This window comes from Dendronephthya gigantea, unplaced genomic scaffold, assembly GCF_004324835.1.
Source record: "Dendronephthya gigantea isolate DGI-Jeju-01 unplaced genomic scaffold, DenGig_1.0 000142F, whole genome shotgun sequence".
Classification (NCBI taxonomy): domain Eukaryota; kingdom Metazoa; phylum Cnidaria; class Anthozoa; order Malacalcyonacea; family Nephtheidae; genus Dendronephthya; species Dendronephthya gigantea.
Window position 1 is genome coordinate 352,533 of NW_021163152.1, and position 23,787 is coordinate 376,319.

Here is a 23,787-nt window from a genome sequence, read left to right on the forward strand (position 1 = left end):
TAGCAGTAAGAAAATGAATGAATTTCGGCGCAATCATTTTTGTTATATATCAGAATCACGTGATCTTTATTCATATGAATAAGAAATGAGCTGTGCTTAAAGTTATAAACAAAACTTGGGCTGCGTTCAGTCACCGACTCTGGGGCACGTCACTTTTTGGGGGGCCCAGGTTGAACACCTCGCTTGACGCATGTTTTGAAGCACGAAACAGTATTGACTTTGTTTTGAATATGTACATTTAGTTTATCCGTATTTGGATTTATCTCAGTGAGGGCGTAGTTATATAGATAATTGATTTTTATTGCCTGTTCCAGAGGGAACTTCCCTAGTTCGACTTTAAAGGGTTTCCCCCTACCACAAACATCAACTATAATATAACACTACAAATACTGTAGAAATTTAGATATTAAGTAGATAAGTTCCGTTCGATTCTTTTAATAGATACTAAATATCTTCTGATGTTTATATCAATTACTTCCCACGTTGGATAGTGATATTCCCAGAACCAAAGGGACACCCCTGAGCTCCCAGGGATTTCCCGAAAACTAAAGTAAACAATACACAACCTCATATGGCATGCACGACAAGGTCTCATTATACGAAGTCGAAATAGAATTCAAATCGCATCTTCTGGGTTCTATAAGCCGCAGTATATAGCTAACTAAAAGGGAATTTGGTTTTCTTTAGATTAGCGCCAAGAACAAACCCAATACCCTTGTTTTTTACTGTAAATGGCAAGTGCTTCGACAGACCGTAGTAGTAGTGTTGATGAAGTCAAGGATCGTCTCGCTTGCACATTGTGCTCTAGAAATTTACATTCTAGTTCATGACCATATAAAGGCATATATAGTCATTAGCACCTGTTAAGTTAAGGAAGTTGTTTTTTGCAAGCTGGGATATTAATATTATTGAGATTGGTGTTGAAAAAATATCTGTCGACATTGACTCCAAATTTGTGTAAGATAACGATAAGTCAGCCTTAGCATAATATCATTTGGTTAGTATATTGATCAAATTTTAAGGGATGAATTATTTTGCGTTGCAACAATAAAAATGAGCATTTCAATGAGACAAAATTTTGTATCTGCGGCGTGATCATAGAAACCGCATTTGAAACAATGCGTAGGTGATTATTACCTGATCCTGTGGGACATTCCCTAGTTCGGCTTCAAAGGGTTTCCCCCTACGACAAACGTAAACTGCAACATAAACTACAAATACTGTAGAAATTTAGATATTAAGTACATAGATTACGCTCAATTTTCTATCTACACTAAATATCCTCTGATGCATGTTTATCCCAATTACTTTTCACTTTGCATAGTGATATCTCCAGAACCATGGGGACATTCCCTGAGCTCCTCAGGGATTTTTCGAGAATTCATGAAGTAATCTTAACCTGAAACAGACATACATTTCGCCCGCCTTAAAATTTGCAGGGAGACGTAAAGGCCGACACAGACCGGACGCGATGCGGCAACGCGACGCGAATTTTGATTTTTGATGGACGCTAGAGTAGTCAAAATGTTTTATTGTTATGTAATCTACAAGAATATTATGATAGTTTAAAGTTCAGTGTTTGCAAGGGGTAAGTCACAGGGTATTTATTCTTCATGTTATCTAATACATTTATTTGTTTTTACCTAAATGCCTTTTCAGAGTCATAATGAAAATATATTCGTCTCATTCGAGTCACCGACTTAAAAGTTACGAGACCATTGTCTTCACTCTTCACCACTGGACTAAGACTGATAGGACAAGCATTTGACCATTAAAACAGCGTGCAGATTAACAATATAACCAAAGCATGGTTATATTGTCAATGTTCGTATGTGGGCACGAAACATGCTTGCAACTTTACATAGGACAAGCATTTGATCTTTAAAACAGCGTGATCATAACCAAAGCATGGTTATATTGTTTAACGTTTTTATATGAGCGCCAAACATGCTGCAAACTTTACATAGGACCAGAATTTGACCATTTATAGCCTTCCACTGCGACCACCATTTCTAGTGGCGTATATTGAACTACAGTATTAAAACCGGTAATTAAAGAAACACAGAATGCGGCAGAGATTGCAGCACATAACTTACAACTTTGTATTATATTTTAAAAGTTTCTAAAAGTTTCAAAGTTTGTGGCCATTAGGCATTAGTATTGCTTAATTAAATATAAAATTCCAACCCTCCAAGATGAAACAGAAACAAACTTAACAAAGTAAATTGTAATCGCAATCCCAAAAAGTCTCGATCTTTATGTCTTGGTCTTCCCAAAAAGTCTCGATCTTTATGTCTGAGCTCTTCGCTCATGTGAGTCATGTCATAGCAATGTCGAGGTCATTCCGACTCTTCGATCACGTTATGAGTACAGTCTTAACAACAAGGTCTGTAAGAGCTTGCACACTCCCTATCACCATGGTAAAACAGAGTCTAAGGCTTTACAACCCAGAATTAACTTTTGATTAGGGGGCGTGTTCAATGTTCACGTCTTACCACGTGCTGGGCACAATCACGGGGATAAATGAGAGTATGATGTATACGTTAAGATAGCGCATGATCATTGTATACGCATACAGGATACATGTGGATGAGGAAACAATGTATACGTAGACGACGCTGATGTGATTTCTACGCTAACATATTGCGTCAGCTGAAGAAAATGTTGAAAGTTCTATTGAATAAGTTTTCATGAAGAATTTCCAAAAAAATTCCATTTCACTTGCCTTTATATCAAAATTTCCATAAAATCATAAAATATGGAAATTTCCATCAAAGTGGAAACCCTGTAAATATTTGCATATGACCCATTGACCCAGTGAAATATGACCTAATCTGTGATATGACTGTCCTCATAGGGGGATGGCAACATGACAATGACAAAACAACTTTTTAAAAGAATGCATAAAATATTCTATTAGGGTCTAATCCCACGTGCGCTTCTTCTTGGCGAAATGCGAAATATTTCGCCTGTTTCTTTTGAATTTCGACCACTTGAATAAATTAATTCTGCTTCATTGCTCACAATTCAAAAGAAGCAGGCGAAATATTTCGCATTTCGCTTGAAAATTTAGCCCGTGGAATTAGGGCTTTAGAACAGACTTCTCTCTCCGTCATGTCAGAGGCTAGACGTAGGCTACGCTCTGGGAGAGAGGCTTTGGGATAATGGAATTATCAATACCCAAACCGGAAAACCAGAAATTCTGGTTTCCTGTTGGTAACAGTTTTTATGATTCATGATTATCAGATTATTCATGATTCCAAGAATCACAACTTGCACTTCTTTGAATTCGTATGAAATTCAACAAAGAAAAACCGTTTGAACCAAAATAGGAAGGCGTGTTTAATAGTTGGACAGTCATAGAAGACCCATGCTGTCTGAATTTTAAAGTAAAAAGCATTGTCATTTCAATGGCAAGTGCTTCGACAGACAGCACAAGTGTTGTTGATCATGAAGTCAAAGATCTTCTCACTTGCACATTGTGCTCTAGATATTTAAATGATCCAAGGAGTTTGACTTGTCTTCATCATTTCTGTAAAGGATGTTTAGGTAGGTAATGTTAAGTGTTAACATGTTTGGTTTTGATTTACTAAGAATCATGTACAACCATAGGGGACGGAATAACGTAAAGCGTACATCTGCATAGTAAATTTTAAGCTCAAATTTTGGCTTTTTCCATCATGTTTATAACAACGTGCTAGAAATGGTTTCGACTTTCGATTTTAAATCGACAACAATACTAATGTGCAAGTTAGGCATAACACCTAGGGGGGGTGGGCTGTGGGACTCCAAATATTTTACTAGGTTAGTTTTATTGGGCAAAATTGGCCAAAGAAAAGTGATTAGATATTGAGTTCCAACCTTAATCAACAATAATTTGATGTAGCTTTTTTGGCTTGGATCCTAGGTTCCAGATATAATATGTATTAATCATCATGCACGAATTTATCAAATAGTTTTGTTGCTTTAAAACGAAGTATATGGCATGTAATTGCTTTATAGTACAACAGTATTAACATCAAATGTGGTATAACAACTGCCTAAAATAGACAAAACACTTCTCGATGTTTCGACCTGGGGGCCTTCGTCATGAGAGTTAGTTACCCTGCCACGCTGCTCCCTGGTTATATAATTGGAACTTATGTACAACAGTATTGTATTACTTTACCTGTGCAGCTAACTGCAAATATGCAGTGCAAAGGTTATTTTTGTTGAGCAAATTCAAATATGCCCCACATACATGTAATTTTACCATGCTAAGCCAATTGTTTTATAACCATATAATACATAGTACTTCCTGTTCCTCAAACTAGAACATAATTTTAAAGGTTTTTTGAAATTAATCTATTTGCCATCTACCTAATTTAATATACAATGTTGGTTAAGATGTAAATTGAAACTAAGATGCTGGAAAATGGATGATATTGCTAATAATTGATATTATATGCACAATGCATGCAATCACCTGCCAGTCTCTATTTTATCAAGTATCAATTTTACTTATTTTAGTTAATTATTTTACTAACAAGAAGAATAAATCTAAACCATGTAGATCGACTTCTTTAAAGCTTAATCTTTCTCCTGCAGTCAGCAAAATACTAACTGAAATGAATTTTATGTATTTTGTATTCTGTATTTTATTAGCTAATTGAAGGCAAAGAAGGATATGCCTCTTATGCTTTTCTTTGCAAGTTTAGAGAATATATTGTTTTTTCAACTATTTTTCACAAAATATCCTGCTTTAGATGCATGCTGTGTTTTTTATTGTTGTTCAGGAAAGTATGTTAAACGTCTACGTGGAGGTGACAAGAATATCGAAATATTCCCTTGCCCAACATGTCACTCAGAGTTTACACTTAAGCCAGATCAAGATGTCGCTGAGGTGCAAACTAATCAATTTCTAAAGAATATCCTGGAAATTATGGAAATTCAGCAAAAAGCTAAAGCGTCTACTGCATGTTCGCGCTGTCATAACCCTGCCATCAATCTCTGCGTGTCATGCGAAATACGCATGTGCAAAAAGTGCTCCGAGGCCCATGACAACTGGTTCACTAAGAAGAATCACGAGGTGTTGTCCATTCAGGAACTGAGCATGCCCGAGGGTCAGGCAAAGGTAAAAAGCAAGCCTTACTGCAAGCAACATAAGGAAAATGTACTCGAAGTTTATTGTGAAACGTGCAAGGAACTCTGTTGTATACACTGCATGTTGTTAAGTCATCAGAGGCCAGACCATTCCTGCGTGGCTGTGAGCGAGATTGCAAAGAGCCAAAGAGAAACTTTGCAATCGAACTGTGCAACACTGGTCGAGAAATTATCCGAAGGGAAAGTGGCATTGAAAAACATCGCTCAAGTGATGAAATCTCTCGGGGATAATGCTAAAACAGCGAAAGAACAAATCAGGGAACACAAGAAAAGTATCTTAAAAGTTGTGGCGGAGAAACTTGACGAGAGAGAAAAGAAAATGAACGAAGAAGTGGACAAGATTTATGATGAATTATGCAATGAACTGTGCGAACAAAATGATGAAATTAAAGGTTATCTTAGAAAAGTCCAGGTCTCAATCTCCTTTCCGAAAAAACTGCTGAAAGAGGGGTCTATCGAAGAAATTCTCTCAGCACGGAAACTGATTGATGAGAATATTGAGAAGCTACAGAAAGAGCAACCGTATGATCTCACCCCAGCGAATGATGGTGATATTCAGTATGTACCTGGGGATATTAGCCAAGTCAGTGCTGATGGAATTGTTGATAAATTTGGACAAGTAAAAGGTATGTGCGAACGACCCCAATAAGCTTGCGAGGTTTTCAATTTTAACTATCTCACTGAAAATTAAGCCTTTGCTGCATATAGAGTTATTACATCTTTTCACACTAAACAAATATATATTTCCCAGATGATGCCCTCATCCCCGCTAATCTAAAAACGTCCTCAAGTATTTTGGAAGGAAAGGTAGCCTTCATGAGACGGTTACACAAGTGGGTGGGAGATAAATGTAAATGGAATCTCTGTTACCGGGCTTCAAGAGATGGCTGGAGCGCCCAAACGTTTCATTCACGTTGTGACAATAAAGGACGGACTGTGGTTTTGGTGAAAGCCAATAATTGTATCTTTGGCGGATACACTGACCAAAGTTGGTCTACAGGTACGTATGACGAGATTTCTAAATGATGATTTTCCCTTATTGAATAAGCTATATAATAGTTCTTTTGTGCACTGTTATTCAAACTAAATATTTGTACTTTTTCCTTTTATAGGCGGTAATTGGAGAAACTCAAGTTCGTCATTTCTATTCTCACTACAGAACAAAGACAACCTTGCCCTTGGTCCATTCATTGCCAACATCAAACAAGGTCAGCAGCAGCATGCAATCTGCTGTTCGTCTTCATATGGGCCAAACTTTGGTTCAGGTCCTGACCTGCGCATTTGTGGCAGTCCTAACGTAAATCAGTCATCCAGCAATTTTGGAAACACCTACCAACTCCCTCCTGGCTATGATTGTGGCAGCGAACAAGCATATAAACTTCTCGCAGGTCAAAAGAGTTTTATAACAACAGAAATTGAAGTTTTCAACTGACTTTTACCTAATAAGGTAATGAAAACGGCATAAGAGTACATTATCAGAAATAATATTTGTAGTCATGAAAATATGGTCATAAAAGTGTGGCTCGAGGAAAGAGGAACGTGGTAAAAAGACAAGTTCCAACTTTACTGACTCTGTCAGACACAAGTGTAGAGCTTACACGTTTACTTTATGAATATTTACCAGGCCGGCCGTTATACTTATAGCTAGGCCATGCTAATTAATTTGTTAAATATTCTTTTACATATACTGTCATTTTAATACGTTCATTCTCTTTGAAAAAATCTATTATGTAATTTGCTTTATGTAATATTGTCATTGTTGTGCTGTCTTTCCTATCGATTCAGTAGCCATCAGATTTCAGGTCGACGACACAAGCCGGCCGAACGCGATATGTCAATGCGACGCGAATTTTCAGTCAGTTCTATATAGAAGCATAAAAATTTCGTTCAGGAAGCAAAATTTGGAATATACGGTACACCAGAACAGTCAAAAGTTAAGTAATCTATAAGAATATTATGATTGATTAAAATTAAAAAGCGTTAAAAATTCGCGCCGCGTTGCCAAATCGCGTCCTGTCTGTGTGGGCCTTTAGAAATACTTTCTAATTTAGGAATGCCGAGGTTTAATCTGGGTTATACCAAACAAAAGCCTAAAGGCAATTTGCATACAAATTTGTGTTCCGGTGGTCGGTGGATAGAGCGAGCGTGTGTTGTCGATGCAACCTTTCCACAACAGGTGTAATATCAGCCTTGTACCCCGGCGCTTTAATAGTAAAAAAATAATGTTGTGTTCAGTTATTGTATACAGGTCAGCTGAAAATGCGAGCGCGCGGAGGTGCTTGGGTGGCTGTGTATATTTCAAATCAACCCAGTGAACTCTAAAAAGACTGGAACGATAACTCAACAATAAAGACTAGTCATTGGATGAAGCCGATTTGAATATAATTTGCTGATTAAGGCGGGAGCCGCGCGACCAAATCAAGCCTTCAAAAGAACTGGGGAGAGTGAGAATTCCGTAAAAATCGTATTTTTTGGCAAAAAATTGCCAGAAAAGTGCAATTTTTATTTGACCACTTCAACTTTAAACAACGAATTTACCCTTTTTGGATAGACCTAAGTAATTCGCATCATCTTACTGTAAAAACCGGCGAGGTACCAGCTTTGTACTTGAAATATTTAAAGAATTTGAACGAGCCGAAAAAAACTTCGCCTTCAACTCGCAAAAAAAATAGCTTTGCACCTTCTCATGTTCGTAAAACTTGTTTTTTAGTAAAATCTAAGTGTCAATGCTTGTTTTAAGCTTTTCTTCATGATCAGATGAGATGGATTTGTGTATAAAAACCGGCGTTGTTTTGGTGGGGTAATTTCAACTCTTGGCCTTCATGGCGGCCATCAGTGCTGGCTTCAAAGATGGCGGCCAGGTTATCGTTCCAGTCTTTTTAGAGTTCACTGAATCAACCTTATCGCCTAATCGCAGGCTAAAATAGAGCTCCACTCTCCAGTCTCCACTCAGTCCATTGGAATCTGGATTCCAAGAATCAAATTTCCGTGAACAAACTCAACCACAACTTTATACTTTGATTTTATAATGCGATCGTTTCGTTGAATTTACTAAGCCAAGGTGCAAGTGAAGCTGAAGCGAGAAAGGCAATGGCGAATGTTTCACCTGACAGTGGTTCTTTTGATGAAATCAAAGATCTTCTCACTTGCTCGTTGTGCTCAAATATTTTACATGATCCAAAAAGCTTGACTTGTCTTCATAATTTCTGTAAAGGGTGCTTAGGTGCGTATATGATATTACTTTGAAATTATAGTTGTTGTATTACGACGCGTGGTTATAATGGTTATAAGTAGTACTCGCTCAAAATTTGTGTGTATAGCTTCGTCAACATGTAGTAATTTCTTCAGGGCAGCGTGGTTTCGATTTCGTGGTGACGCTTCTGACAATTATACTGCCAAAAGATATATTTAAGAATTGCTTAATTATGTCACTTGTCAGTTTTCATACACTACAAGGTAGCTTTGAGTGCAGTGTATTACAATGATATAAATGAATTCACCCACTAGGGGGCTTATATATACATACTCCCCTGCAATAAAACTAATAGTAACACAATGAAAAAATATAATTGAAACCTAGCTCCTTTTGCTTCAAATTACAGCAGGTCAGTCAATCTGCTGTGTGGCAGTAGAGTTGTTGTCTGTAAAATATCACTGTGAACTAATATGTTTTGGTAATTATACCCGACTTGTCTATTACAAATCCTACATTCTGATTGGCTACTGAACTATTGTCAATTTGTGATGGTGAACATTTGGGAAAAATTCGCTTGCTCTACCGTATAAAATTGAGTTAATTAAATTATTTTTCGGTGTAATTGCAGTGTATCGATTATTTTCTCGAAATTAATATATCTAGGTACAGGGTGTATACTAAAACAATTAGACAACTCGCCTCTGTTGTCTATGAGCGAATAGTCAACTCAGGCTTCGCCTTTGTTGACTATTCGCTCATAGACAACTTGGACTCATTGTCTAATTGTTAAATACTAGCTAGTTGACTAAATTAAAGGCGAGTAAGGGCTGTTTACATGATCAAAGTGTGAGATGACTTTGAGGTATTGAAAGAAGTCTTTATGACATCAAACAAGCACATGCTATTGTACATAGGGGTGATAAATTACACAAATAACATGATTGCCTGGATCGCAATGTTATATGCTCATATCAATACCTCAAAGACTTCATGTCGTGTGTTGTAATATTCATTTAGAAAAGTATGTTGAACGTCTTCGTGGTGGTGACCAAAACATTGAGACATTTCCATGCCCTAAATGTCGCCTAGAGTTTACCTTTAAATCACATCAAGATTTGGCTGAAATGTCAAGTAATTGCTTCATCAACAATATGCTGGAAATTATGGCGATTCAACAAAAGGCCAAATGTTCCACTGAATGTTTTCGCTGCAAAGATCCTGCCATCAAACACTGCTCATCATGCGAAATCTTCATGTGTGAGAAATGTTCACAATTGCATGACATCTGGCCAGCTCATAACAACCATGATGTCTTATCAGTACAACAACTAAGTGACCCTGAAAGTCAAATGAAAATGAGAAGGAAGCTTCACTGCATGAAACACAAGGACAAAGTGCTGGATTATTTCTGTGAAAATTGCAAGGAACTTTGCTGTATTGACTGTGTCGTGTTAAATCATCAGAAACCAGACCATTCATGCGTGGCTATGAGTGAAGTTGCGCAGAAACAAAAAGAAATATTGCAATCAAGCTGCTCAACGCTTGATAAGAAATTATCAGAAGCAACCGAAGCTTTGAATAATATTGAAAGTGTAATGAAGTCTCTTGAAGAGAATGCTAAAACTGCAAAAGATCAGATCAAAGAACAGAAGGAAAAAGTTTTGAAGATTGTGGCAAAAAAAGTTGATGAGAGAACAAAAGATTTGAATGAAGAAGTTGACAAGGCTTATGATGAATTACACAGTGAACTAAACAAACAACATGATGAAATTAAAGATTATCGTGACAAACTAAAAGCTTCAGTGACCTTACCTAAAAGTCTCCTGAAGAGGGGAAGCATTGAAGAAATTCTTTCCTTGCAAAAACAGATTGATGAAAGTATTAAAAAGTTGCAAAAAGAAAAGCCGGAGGATCTAACAGCAGTCAATGATGGCAATATTCAGCATGTACCTGGTGATATTCATAATATCAATGTTGATGAAGTTGTTGATAAATTGGGACATATTGAAGGTATTTTTCAGTATAATTAGCTTAGGCAGCATTTCTGCATCTTTAAAAAACTTCCTATATTTGAAATGTGGTATAATAATAGATCGACCTATTCAATAATTACATCACAACATTATAGTTTTAAATTTAGGACCACCTTAAATGAGATGAATTGCAAGTTTTACTCTTATGAGCCACAAGCAAAGATTCAAAGCACCCTCTTCTATACATACATGAAATAGAATTTTTTTAATTTTGACAAAAAAATGTGGAAATACGAGAATGAGGCTCAGGGGCATGACTGGGAGCCTCGTTCTCGTGTTATAGCTTATTTCTACACTTATTTGTCAAAATGTGTTGAAGTTAGAGTATTTTTGCACATGGTTTGTGCGAAATCCATTTCATTTAATTAAGGTGGTTCTAAATTTGGTGTGACATAATGGTGTGACATAATTATCGAAAATGTCTATTACTGCCTTTAGTATACCAAAAACCCTCTTGACTTGGCTTTGAGCTTGATCGGTCCTTTGTGAGGCCTTTCGTTATACCAAATTTCCTGGAAAGGCACTTAGGTAGAAACTCTGAGGCAGATATTTTTATCGGTTTAAGCAGTTGTTTTACTACGTACATTTCACAAGACGTTTATCATTATATGACAACAAATTTCACCAAATAAGGTCATCAGAAAACGTAAAAATATACTGTATTATGCGCGGGAAAATGCCGTATTACACCTTTCTGACCGTTTTCTAACTGATTTCCATGATTAATTTTTAGGACATAGTGGACATTTCAAATTACGAAATTCGTCCAGTATTTTGAAAGGAGAGATAGCCTTCATTAAACAACTTCAGGAATGGTTGGGAAAGAAATGTTATTGGAATCTTTGTTACCGTGCTTCAAGAGATGGTTGGAGAGCCCAAGATTTTCACAGCCTTTGTGACAATAAAGGACCGACCGTGGTTTTGGTGAAGGCCAATAATTGTATCTTTGGTGGATACACTGACGTAAGCTGGCAAGGTATGTGAAATTATAAAATAAGAATTACGGCGCTTAGTTAATTTTTTTCGATAAAATACAGGGGCCGGTTGTATAAAACCCTTTAACTACATTTTGCATAGTTAAATCCTGGTTGACTCAGAAATGCACGACTCTGATTGGTCAATTCTGCTCTTAACTATACAGTTAAGAATTAACTAGTCTTTTACAACTGGCCCCAGAACATCAAAAAGTCTGTAAAGTGTAAAAATTTTTGGAATCATGATCTGTCATGGTTATAGAACTTAAATACACTTATCATCATTAAATTACTTATGGTAGTTATATGTAATTCAGTCGACCAAGCCATAGACATGAATAATTTAGGCTCTATAAGAATTATCTACTCGCTGGACGAAGGATGGATGGTTTCGACATTGTTTAGATAGAAATCCCGACTTTGTTTGTTTGAGAACTGTTCTTATATGACCTTTATTTTATTTTCAATTAAGGTAATGTTGGGTGGAAAAATTCCATCTCTTCATTTATTTTTTCACTACGAAACAAGGACAATCTTGCTCCATTTATTGCTAACATCAAGCAAGGCGAGGAGTCGAATTCAATCTACTGTATGTCTAATTATGGACCAACCTTTGGCGGAGGTCATGATCTGCATATTAAGGACAATCCTCAAGTTAATCAGTCATACACCTATTTTGGATGCACGTATCAACTTCCTCCGGGCTATATCTATCCTAGTGAAGAAGCAAATAACTTTCTTGCTGGTCAGTACCAATTTTTAACCACAGAAATAGAAGTCTTTATCTGAGAACTGTCATGTATACTAGTGGCAGACTGCCCCACAGTCAATGATTAGAATTAGAAAGATCTGCAAAGAAATTAGGTACATATAGTAATGTGGATTAAACGGATTAAAATTAGTAGAGTTAGACACGTGTTAACATTGTTAGGATCAGGTGACTGAATTCTATTGTCAGAGTTGCAAAAAAGCTGCGGGTACGCGGGTACCACCCGTGTGGAAGGTTTGCTTTGAATGAGGTTTGTGAGGAAGGTTCAAAGTTGAAAACTCTAATTGATCGCATGCATGTACCAAAAAACCAAATATTTCTTTATGCTGGTTGCCACTTGACTCAGTGACGTAACGTCATTTTGAGGAAGGTTTCGCAATTTGAAATCCCACCTTTTTGCAACTGTTTCCTCACAACTCTAAAGTCTTCATACAGTAGTTGTATTTGAAATAAATTTCTCCCTCAATACTTCCACAATCACGAGACTTGTCCATTGTCGACGTGTTATTCAGGTTGATTTAGGCTGCGTGCCTGGCACTGGTACCAAAAGTCAAAGCTGCTTCATAAAACATGCTTTAATAGTAAAAGAATAATGTTGCGTTCAGTTATTCTATAGAGGTCAGCTGAAAAAAATGCGAGCGCACGGGGGTGCTTGGGTGGCTGTGAATATTTCAATTTTCAAATCAACCTTATCGCCTAATCGCAGGCTAAAATATAGCTCCACTCTCCAGTCTCCACTCAGTCCATTGGAATCTGGATTCCAAGAATCAAATTTCCGTGAACAAACTCAACCACAACTTTATACTTTAATTTTATAATGCGATCGTTTCGTTGAATTTACTAAGCCAAGGTGCAAGAGAAGCTGAAGCGAGAAAGGCAATGGCGAATTTTCCCCCCGACAGTGGTTCTGTTGATGAAATCACAGATCTTCTCACTTGCTCGTTGTGCTCAAATATTTTACATGATCCAAAAAGCTTGACTTGTCTTCATAATTTCTGTAAAGGATGCTTAGGTACGTATATGATATTACTTTGAAATTATAGTTGTTGTATTACGACGCGTGGTTATAATGGTTATAAGTGGTACCATAGGTAGCCCAACACTCGTGTTTCGCGCGCGTACACGCTACTCAGTGATTAGCATATTATTCTAATTTATCCTAAGGTTGGCAACTTTATCACCAATTATCAATAATATATCACATACATACATGTCAAACTTCGATAAAAACTGAAAAACTACCACAAAATACTGCAAAATTAATAAATATAAATGAACTTAGATATATTTTCTAAATTCCGACATAGTTTTTAGCTTCAAAATGTATTGGGAATACGGAAATTTGTTTATTTAAAATAAAGTTTTTGAAAATACATTGTCGAAATTTTCTTGTCGATAGGCGGGATCCAATTTACTAGACATACGTCACCTTCGGAGATATTCGGAGTCAATCCTATTGGCTGCTCCAGTGAACTATAATAAATAACTGGAGGTACTCGCTCGAAATTTGTGTGTATAGCATCGCCATTTGTAGTAATTTCATCAGGGCAGCGTGGTTTCGATTTCAAAATAAATTTAGGAACACTATTCTAAAGCTTTGATTGGCTAATCATAGCGAAGAACAAAATTCGTAGCCTTGTTGTCTTTACTTGTCTATTACGTGATTGAAATTGCTTAGATATTAGCAAGTTTCCATGGAATAGGTTTAATTTTCTTTGCATATTCGCTTTTATAAACTGGTTAGAAGTATATAATAAATTTACCGCCTGTTATCATTGTGAGGATGTCCAGAAAAACGCCGCTCGGAACGGAATGTGTAAACAAAATGAAATGCTGCTGCGACAAATATAACAATGGCTGGATTTCACTTCGAAAACAGTTTTAATAGTGAGTACAATCATGTACATTAGTTTGTTGAAACACAGTAATAGGAAACTTGCTTTTTTGTCCTCTTTCATCGTAAATGTTTACAGTTTTATCTTGTATCTTCGAGTTTATCCACTGGATAGTGGATTTAAACTACCTCCGGACCTTGGATAACTTTATCCAACGGATAGGGGTTTTTATCCGTTGGATAAATTTATCCAAGCTTCGTGCAACGCAAATTTCACGCTGGATAAAAGTTATCCGTTGGATAGCGACTTATCCGTTGGATAGCGACTTATCCACCTTTCGTACAACCGGCCCCAGAACATCAAAAAGTCCGTAGAATGTAAAAATTTTTGGTATCATGATTTCTCATGGTTATTGGAAAGTCTTGAAATTGTCACTTATCGTCATTAAATTACTGATAATAGTTATTACGTAGTTCAGTCGAACAAACCATAGACATTCAAAGGAATGAATACGCTCTCCCGTCGCGTCCTCCCCAAGCACCCCTGCGCGCTCGCACATCTCAGCCACAGATCTCTATAATACGCTTAATGCTGCCTTTATGTTTTCCAATAAAGCGCCTGGATACGAGGCTGTGTTTAAGGGCCTGTTTACATGGGGCGAGTTATCCCGGCTATAGCGGGCTAGGTCGAAACTGCATATAATAAAAGACTAATCAGGTAAGCCTTTGATCTGATGCGCTTTTTACCTCGCCTAGCCAGGATAACCCTACCTCCTCCGCAGCCATATTTGCCCGAAAAAAGCCTGCGGAGGAGGTTAACCCACTCCATTTAAACAGGCCTTAATAGACCCTTTGCATGTTAAACTACTTTTTGATCGGTGCAAAATAATCCAATCAAATCACCACAGCTAAAAAGAGCGTACCAAAATTAGTAAAAATGCAAAGTTTGGTTGCGAAATGTCGTAAAATACGGAAAATATAGCCTTGCAAAGTTTGCAAATTTGTATACTTTAGTTTAACGCACGCAAAAAGTTACCATTTTGGATTATTTTGCACAGATCAAAAAGTAGTCTAACATGCAAAGAGTCTATTAAATGCACTAATCTACGACGCGGACGTTGTAATATGCCTTGATCGCAATAAATTAACACAGATTGCTTTGGATTTAAAAGGTTTAATTTTTCTTGACACAACTATTCGCCATCATGGTTTTAGCACAGATTAACACCCAGATGTCTCACTTCTGACTCAAAAGCGTAAGGGATTCGTCACTGCGCATCGCTTTCTGCGCACGCTTAGCAAGTGACTAGAGGTATTCACCCCCCCGAAATAAAATTTCAAAATAGAAACGAACTGAATTGAAGTGAAAAACTGCACGATGTGTCAAATGAGTCGGAATATATTATGTACATTTATTGATTTGTACAGGAAGTTCCATTCAATGTAAAGATATTCAAACACTTTTTAAAAGAAATATGTTTGAAATTATGGAGGTTTCTACTGCTTATAATTTTCCGCTCCTACGACAATCGAAAAAAGATAAAACACTCGTACAATATTGAAAACGAGGTACTCTAAACTCACTTTTTCAAAGCGCGTATAGATGATGATGGATTCAGACACAAACTTAACTACACAGTCTCCTTCTTTAGCAAATGAGAGGAGGTTTTTTCCCATGTATAAAATAGTTCGGCTCCATTTTGAAATTTTCGGGGGGTGAATACCTCTAGTCACTTGCTGAGCAAGCGCTTACGTTTTTTTAATCAGAAGTGAGACATCTGTGTAATCTGCGGTTTTAGCTACTCCTCATTTAAAAACCATACATCAGAAGGTGCTAAATCACATACACTACAGACATGACATACACTACAGACGTACAAACTGCTACCAGTGTGAGGAGACCAGTAAAAATTTGTTTTACATCGCAGCTTTGACTTCGTTTATCAAAAGGAGTCAAATAGGAGTGATTTTTATCCCTGTTGGGAAACTGTGGAAATTAGAGCCGTTTTATTTTACGTCCGCGTCGTAGATTTGGTGAATCTTAATTTGGGATCAACTGACTGAACCCTATTGTTTGTGTTTCCTCACAACTCTAAAGTTCTTCTTACTTGTGTTTGAAATAACTTCCTACCTCCATACTTCCAAAATACTTCCACATTGTCGACGTATAATAGTTTAAAAAATATTTGGAGAAGACAAAGCGACTATCGCTATGAATAATCACATTAAATATGGTTTTCTGTACAAAATGTTATGATCGCCCCGTCATAAGATTGTTGCATATGGAAAAATTTTCGAACTGATTAGTCTCAGCGAATAATGCCTCTCACGGAATTCTGAGCATAAGCTATTGCTAATTGCATTATTTTCAAAATAGTTTTGTCTAGGTACAAGGCGTCCCATGCTATGGTCGATTTATTTATCAGAAGTGATCAGCTGAAAATGTATTTCATTTTGACCGAATTTAAGGCGGAAAGGCAAAAAATGCTAAAATTGTATGATAATGCTGAATCAACAAAAGGCCCGTGTGCTCGTTTGTGCTGCTGCGTTTAAACTTTTTTTTAATTTGCTGATTTGCACTCATCCGTCAGTCGACCTTTGACTTCTTTTCCGTTTTTTTTGTAACACCTAGTGCTAAGTTCTTATGCAAATTACAGTAGTTCCTTTCTCACTCAGCGACTACGTGCTAAGTCCTGATTTTAAACCACAGTGGATCAAATGTCAGGAAAGCAACAAAGTTTTGGAACTAGTCAAGCAGGGCCTCTCTTAACATATAGACTGGGGACCAGGCCCCAATTTTGGTCCCCCAGTTAGGTATTTTGCCCCCCAGTTACAAATGAAAAATCCCCTGTTTAAAGGAAACATTGATAAAAATAAGGATTGCATTAATAGTTCCCGACAATGTATTAGCATGGGATTCTGTAAGCCAACCTTTGCTGAATGTAATTTCACTAATATCATCTATCGAGTGTTAAAACATAATATTTTGCATCAGTATTATTTGAAAATCAGGCAACTGATGTCAAAAAATTTCCAAGCACCCCCTTCGGCCAAGATCAACCTTTATACTTTGCTGCGCCAGAGAGAGCTCCTTTTTTGCAATGCACCCTCCCCCAGTCGGTGAGTCTAGCAGCAAACTCCACGCTGTATTGATCAAGATATTGAAAATAACAGTAGAATGCTTCATATAATATTCGTGGGAATATTAATCAGAGGCAAATAGCATTCATAATAACCTGCTTGATGTCAACTAGGCACTCGTAATAAGGCGCATGAAGTCATCTATTCAGACAGCATTTGTCATTGTTACCCGCTACAACCCGCTACATGCGTCATGTTTACCGGTTCCTTTTAAACCATGACGTGTAAGGATCTTTATCCATGCTCAGCACTTCCGATCCGCGACTAGTAATTATGCATCATTCCATTATTAAATCTCTCAAAAACCGAATGCGCTGAAGCAAAGGAAAGCGCCATGCTTTTGTTTGTTTTGCGGTTAATTGACTCACCGTCATTGTTTAATTTGTTTTCAACTGACGAAGTCTCCGACCTACTTTTAACGTATGCAAAAGAATGTGTCTTGCTGTCTCGCGCTGGATTGTAGTATAAACAAAGTATAATGGCGGGGGTTTTGCTTTACGTAAATTAGAAAATTATACGTACATCCTTTATGTTTATTGTTACATTGTTACCATGCTGTATAAGAAAGGCTTCCATGTTTGAAATAGCATTTTCAAACACAGCTACAAACAAGTTTCATAAGTTCATATTCAAAGGAGTGGACGTCTGGTGGACTCGTCGAGTGATCTCGGCTGCGATCAGTGTAGACTGATTTTTTTGCATCATACATTTTCGGGGGGAGTATGCAAGGATTGAAAGCAATGACTATGGTTTTTATGTGCGTTTTTGCGGCATTTTTATTCGCTGTCCAAGGTATTGTTCCATGACGTTCTTCTCGAAGACGTTTGTTGATTTCTTACTATAATTTTATAATCATATGAACCATATTGAAACATAATAAACGCAATGAATATTGCATTTATTAATACCAAATTTCACATCAAATGTTAAAAATGTAAACACTTCAGTACATGTATTGACCTCGGAAGCACTCGCAGCACATAGCAGTAGGTATATGTGTAGTGGTTGTGATGTTTAAAACCTTGAAAATTGCTGTAGCTATTAGCTAGAGTAAGCTGGGCAAGGACAAGTGGAAAAGGCTTGAGTGTTTAGCTAATATGTAGACATATACCAAAGTATGATGACATACAATTTTTGACATACAAAGAAAGTATGATGGGTTTAACAACATGGTTTAACAATGCATTTTTTATGATTTAGCTGCAGCAAAGCCAGTTTCTCTTGATGCATTTTTCTTTGAACAAATACAAGATGATAAAAATGTTACTGGTGCTTCCAAAATTTACACCATTGAGGTATTTAAAAACTAAAAAGTCCTGCAATTGTAATCTGCGCTCCCTCTATTTAATTTCACTTAATATACCAGTGTTGCCAAAAAATCAGTCTGGCAATTTAGGCATGGCTATCACTGAAAACTGGTATATATTTTGCTCATCTGCTCCAGACCAGCTTATTCCTTAGTCATTTGGATGCCTATGTGCATATCAGATTTAAACCTTCACTCAGTCTATCTAATTATATAAGCCTATCATACATTATCTTGCCAATTATTTAAACCATATCCACTATCCCAATTAATGCTCACCTCAATTAATCCTCATAACCATGAGTCATGAAAATAGAAACTCTCTGTTGATGATGTCATGTTATATATGCAGTGTATATACTGAAGAACTTTGTGACCAGTAATGATGGCCATGCCCTAACATTAGTTAATTATGTGTAGTGAGTGACGTACATCCAATACATGGAATTGCAAAGCTTTTCTCTACCAATAATATAGGCAATACAATTAACCTAAAAAATATCACAAGAGTATCACAAGATTCTACATTCCTACCTGTAAATAACCTATTTTAATTGTTACTTCATCTTGCAGACTAGTGATTTAACAAATACAACAAGAAGTGATAATATACTTCAGCTCTCTTTTTTACAACATAATTTGTTTCCTGGAGACAAGGTGACCTTCTATGATGGCAACTTTACCAGTGTTCTGCAAGAGTACACATCATCAACAGAAACTCCTACACTGTCATTCTTTACAACCTCACCTGATGCACAAGTTGTGTTTACTGCAAACAAATATGATGTCACAACAAGCAGAAGTTTGATATTTCTCTACCGAACTTTCCCTAGAGGTGCAATGAAATTACTTTCACTAATATAAGGGCTGTGGGTATAAATGTATATTATTTAATTTCCTCTCTGCAAACCGTTTTTTACGTGATCAATTTCTATGTATAGTCAATCATCATATTCTTCTTTGCAGGGTATAAAATTTTGTGGCAACTGTATATACTGAAAATAACCTAGCTAGCTAGCATAATAAAGCTGTCCCTTTAGTTACAGTATATACTGCACATGCATATGTGATTATTAGATATCGAAATACATTTTTATCACCCTTCAGATGTTGATGGAGAATGTAATCAACTGTTTTATGGAAGATGGGGAAGTATAGACTCTAGTGAGGTAATTATAATCTAATAAAGTTTTAAAGCTTCTAAGAACACCAAGACATTTGGTATTCTCTATTTTATCTCAGTGCCAGGTAGATTAGGTTCATAGCACATTCGAAAAAGTTGATAAGTCAATTCAATACATGATCAACATTGACTTATCATTAAATGGTATTAATGAACAAAGCAATTTGACTTTATAGGATTGAAATTTTTGGGCTCCACTGCCCAAAGTGAAATCAATTTGGAGAGCCTTTTCCTTAAAACCACAGTAGTTGTATCTTGCATCTTATCAACCTTATCATTAATTTGCATGATCTGGCCAATAATATTGCAAAAGGTCTATTATTAGTACCCTTGTTTTAATTTTTAAGTAAGGAACATTCGATTCGTTTTAGCATGACCGACGTTCGAAGCACTGTAGGTATACAGTCACGCTTCCTACGTTGGGTGGAGGTACAATCTCAATTCTCTTTGACAATCTGACGATACCAGTAGGCGAGAAACTAACAATTTGGAAGGTCGCCGGTACAAAGAATTACTCTCGATATTTTGAACCACACGGCAGCCCTCTGAAGGTGTTCACTCATGCGGATAGCGGCAGCCGATTTCACTACATCGCGCCTGGAGTTTTGAGGACCCTCGTTTTGGATTTTAATTCAACAACACAGTTTAAAATCCGTTTCTACAAGTATAGCTATCAAAATGGTAATGATTTTTTTTTAAATTTTATGTTCTCATCTAGTTGGGCTGTTGGGCTAAATCGAAATATTGTGTATCACAAGTCACTATTTTTAACGACCGTTTTTTTAAATTCAACTAAATTTTTTGAACTGTGAGAATTCATTAGTAATACAGTATGAAGTTTGGCTGTAAAAGATTGTTAAATGTAATGAATATTGCTTATGGCCCAAGCGAACATACCACGTTCTTATATAGTAATGCTTATTTTGAATAAATCTTTAATTTCAATTACTATCCGGACTTCTGGTTTTTTAACTAGTTATCAACGAAATCGGCGAATCAGGAGAGATAAGCATTCCTATAACTCCATATCCAAACGATCTTTCCTTGATATACCGAATTACTGTACCAAGAGGATATGCAAAAATCACAGTCCATGGTAAGATTCGTTTGATTGCTACGGGCCCGGGATAAATTAGTGCCGTTATCGGGGGTGAAGTTACTTACTTTCGCATTCAAGATTGTCTGTAATGTTTTGCTGTTTTTCGCAATAGTTCTTGCACTTCACCCGCCTCCGCCCTCCGGGTATTTCCCCCGCGTTCCAGACCTCCCCACCGACCATAAATTATTAACCCAACAATTGGTACAATACGTAACTACCTTCGTGCTGTAACGGCCGGGGGAATTAAGAATAATGTCAAGTGTATATCAATGTACTATTTCAGACCTATATTTGCCTAAGTATGATAGACTCGACGTAGCTAGATTCAATGGAAAGTCATGGGACTTCGTAAGAAGCTTCAAAAACGACAGTGACCTAAGTAAAAACACTGTAGTGTCAGACAGCAGTTCAATCGAAGTAATCTACAACAAGCTGAGCGGAAATTCAGCCAGCAGATATAGGATCACGTATTCGATGATAGAAACTAGTAAGTTTGCATGTACGCATTTGCAGTACAATATATGAATACCTTTTAAAAGTATACCAATAACACAATATGTAACTGTTTATATTTAGTTATGGGTATGCATTTATTGTTAGTATATTCACGATTTTCGATCATACCACCAGATAATCTATTTCCCTTCCAGCACCGAAGACGTGCAAAACGTTCCAACACGTGAAAAAATCGCAGTTCACAAAATTTACAGAACTTTATGAAGGTATGTTGTAGCTAGCTTACAGTAATTCGTATGTATTAATAACTGTCTTTTTAACAAAATTGATAGACAGCAAATAGAGGTTACTATTCGTTTTCAGATAACCAGAACGAGTTGTGTAATTATTTTAGTATAATCTACTGGTAGGACAAAGGAATATTTGAAAAGAAACGAACAAATGAAATGTTAACAGTACCTGCACGTTTTATTCCTTGGCACTTTGCTTGTTGCGTTTTTAAAACGCGTTAACGATCGAATTTTATGCAAAAAAATTAAATAACTCTTTGTCAAAATCTTCTTTACCTTTAGTCTGCTCTATCTAAACCGATATAACCGATGACAGTTCATATGTTTATGGTTAAGGGCTTTACCTTAGGCTACTTTTTATAGGTTTTCAGATTAGAAACGAAGTTCGCTATTTTAAGAAATATTTTCGCGCCAGTTAGTCGTTGATATTTAAAAAACATACATCAAAAGGCTAAATCCGAGAATGGAATGGGTAGACTGACTGCATGGCGCAAAGTCCTTAATTTGAAGTTTATTTTCATCATGAAACTTCTCAAGGTTGGGAAGGGTCCTTCACTTGCGCTGATGGCTTTGGCAACAAAAGAGTTCTTAACCATGATGTCACCATATTATGCCAGGCCAATGGCGAATGGAAATATGGGAAAAAAAAACCGAAGAGTGTCGCAAATTATGCCCTCCGTTAGGTAGGACAACTTAATTCTTTTTTAGCCCAGTTGAACTATTAAGACGGGAGAGGGTGTGATACGGGGGGAGTATTTCTATACTTTCGATCAACATGTCAACTTTCATACTATTTTCAGTCATAATTTATTTATGATAGTATAGCATTAGAATTGCTTTTTGACTAGAGAAAACTGTTCTCCCCCCCCCGTTATCTTCAAAGGCTAAGGCGAAGTCGTATACTTTCTAGCTTCCCTTTACAATATATCTTCACGTGGTTTGTTTCGAACATTTGGTGTTACACAAGAGCACCTGAGTGGTGATAATGTGACATTTACATGCAAGGCAATATATACGAGGTTGACCTACAAGACTGTCACGTGTACATCAACTGGTGCCTACTCCGCACCTCCGCCGTTCTGCAAAGAGCTAGACAAATCCAGTATGTATCAAAATAGCCATATATAGCTATATAATAGCCGTGTTGATATTTTGACTTTTGTATGATATTTTGACTTTTGAGTTGTTCTGAATGCATTTCTTTGAATTTTAGATGGTTCAGATTTGGCTCTTGTGTTGTCCTTGTCGCTAAGCGTCCCACTTGTTTTTGTGATGATGCTTGGTCTGGGTTATATTATCTTGCGTTATACGACTTTCCTGAGTGCAGAATATCATAGAAAATTATTCGGTCCGTCGAACAGGCAAGAACAAAGACAGACAGTCCATCTGCAAGAAAACGTAGCGCTGGGCAATGGCGCAGGACTTTCAAACGATAACAGTCCTCAAAAAATGGCCGCGAATGAAGTTGGAATATGCTAATGGTAGTTGTGGCAATGTTGTAGGCCAATATTGCAATGTTAATCTCGATTGAACGCTGGTTTCGTTTTTACTCGATGTAAATAAAACAAATAAAGGAATATTTACCACTCGAAAAACTAATTTAATACCATTTCTTGTGTTCACTACTCTGTCTACTCCATGTAGGAAGTTCAGGCGTATTCCACTAACAGGAATTATATTCGCATAATGTTGCAGAAATTAAATTAGTTTTGTGTGACTGCATCAAAATATGCTTTGGATGAGTTAGGTCTTAGACTCAGCACATTGGCTGTATGAACGCAGACAAAATTTAACAAGACGCCTGTTCTGCCGTTAACTCCGGCGCACGTGCCAGTCTTTAATATAGAGCTTCTGAACATAAACAATACACCTGCAATACAGTTCATATTCGCATTGAACCTAAATGTTCGATCGCGAAATTCAGAAGCACATCGTACTTTAAAAAGTATAGTAGTTCAATTGTTCAAAAATGTAAATAAACCGCATGATACATTCGCTTTGTCTTACACTTTGCCTTTGGAATTCGCGCTTATATATTAAATCTTCAAACTACTTCTGTGCAAATTAACTACGACGTGTCAACGCGCCAATACACGACCACATCATCTTGTTAAACGGCGAAATAGCAGCGATATTTTTAAAATAGGACCAGAATCTACATGTATTGAATATATTCTTACCCCAATTCAATCTAAACTTAATCGAACAGCATGAAAAGAACGGTTTATTTGTTCCTCTTGGAGGAATTGCCGTATCATGCGAGCGAAATCGAATCGCGCATCGGAAAATTAAGCCAAAGCTGTGCACCACAACTCTTGGGAGATAAGACTGAGACCTAGATAAATACGGTCACATATACATTGT

At 36.8% G+C, this 23,787-nt stretch overlaps 3 protein-coding genes across 3 annotated transcripts; all 3 read left to right on the top strand.

Annotated features, from left to right (window-relative positions):
• The first annotated feature begins 3,410 nt into the window (after window positions 1–3,410).
• LOC114536676 (E3 ubiquitin-protein ligase TRIM33-like) lies at window positions 3,411–6,687 on the top strand. Its single transcript, XM_028558026.1, has 4 exons — window positions 3,411–3,549; window positions 4,776–5,768; window positions 5,894–6,142; window positions 6,255–6,687. Exons 1-4 carry the CDS (start codon window positions 3,411–3,413, stop codon window positions 6,572–6,574), a joined length of 1,701 nt encoding a protein of 566 aa, XP_028413827.1. The 3' UTR covers window positions 6,575–6,687.
• Window positions 6,688–8,119: 1,432 nt separating this feature from the next.
• On the top strand, window positions 8,120–12,134 carry LOC114536666 (E3 ubiquitin-protein ligase TRIM56-like). The gene is made up of 4 exons (XM_028558018.1): window positions 8,120–8,365; window positions 9,356–10,348; window positions 11,105–11,347; window positions 11,818–12,134. The coding sequence occupies exons 1-4, from the start codon at window positions 8,233–8,235 to the stop codon at window positions 12,132–12,134; spliced, it is 1,686 nt and encodes a 561-aa protein (XP_028413819.1). The 5' UTR covers window positions 8,120–8,232.
• A 5,427-nt stretch (window positions 12,135–17,561) lies between these two features.
• Window positions 17,562–22,826, top strand: LOC114536679. The gene is made up of 11 exons (XM_028558030.1): window positions 17,562–17,881; window positions 18,290–18,384; window positions 18,969–19,230; window positions 19,503–19,564; window positions 19,950–20,259; window positions 20,555–20,674; window positions 20,961–21,164; window positions 21,328–21,399; window positions 21,961–22,106; window positions 22,334–22,525; window positions 22,637–22,826. The coding sequence occupies exons 1-9, from the start codon at window positions 17,812–17,814 to the stop codon at window positions 22,104–22,106; spliced, it is 1,341 nt and encodes a 446-aa protein (XP_028413831.1). The 5' UTR covers window positions 17,562–17,811; the 3' UTR covers window positions 22,334–22,525; window positions 22,637–22,826.
• The last annotated feature ends 961 nt before the right edge of the window (window positions 22,827–23,787 follow it).

Coding starts and splice junctions, on each gene's coding strand:
- LOC114536676 (XM_028558026.1), top strand. CDS start 3,411: ATGGCAAGTGCTTCGACAGACAGCACAAGTGTTGTTGATCATGAAGTC. Junction 3,550..4,775: donor TTTCTGTAAAGGATGTTTAG/GTAGGTAATGTT, acceptor ATTGTTGTTCAG/GAAAGTATGTTAAACGTCTA. Junction 5,769..5,893: donor TAAATTTGGACAAGTAAAAG/GTATGTGCGAAC, acceptor TATATTTCCCAG/ATGATGCCCTCATCCCCGCT.
- LOC114536666 (XM_028558018.1), top strand. CDS start 8,233: ATGGCGAATGTTTCACCTGACAGTGGTTCTTTTGATGAAATCAAAGAT. Junction 10,349..11,104: donor TAAATTGGGACATATTGAAG/GTATTTTTCAGT, acceptor ATTAATTTTTAG/GACATAGTGGACATTTCAAA. Junction 11,348..11,817: donor CACTGACGTAAGCTGGCAAG/GTATGTGAAATT, acceptor TTTTCAATTAAG/GTAATGTTGGGTGGAAAAAT.
- LOC114536679 (XM_028558030.1), top strand. CDS start 17,812: ATGCAAGGATTGAAAGCAATGACTATGGTTTTTATGTGCGTTTTTGCG. Junction 19,565..19,949: donor GAAGTATAGACTCTAGTGAG/GTAATTATAATC, acceptor GATTCGTTTTAG/CATGACCGACGTTCGAAGCA. Junction 21,400..21,960: donor ATTTACAGAACTTTATGAAG/GTATGTTGTAGC, acceptor AAACTTCTCAAG/GTTGGGAAGGGTCCTTCACT.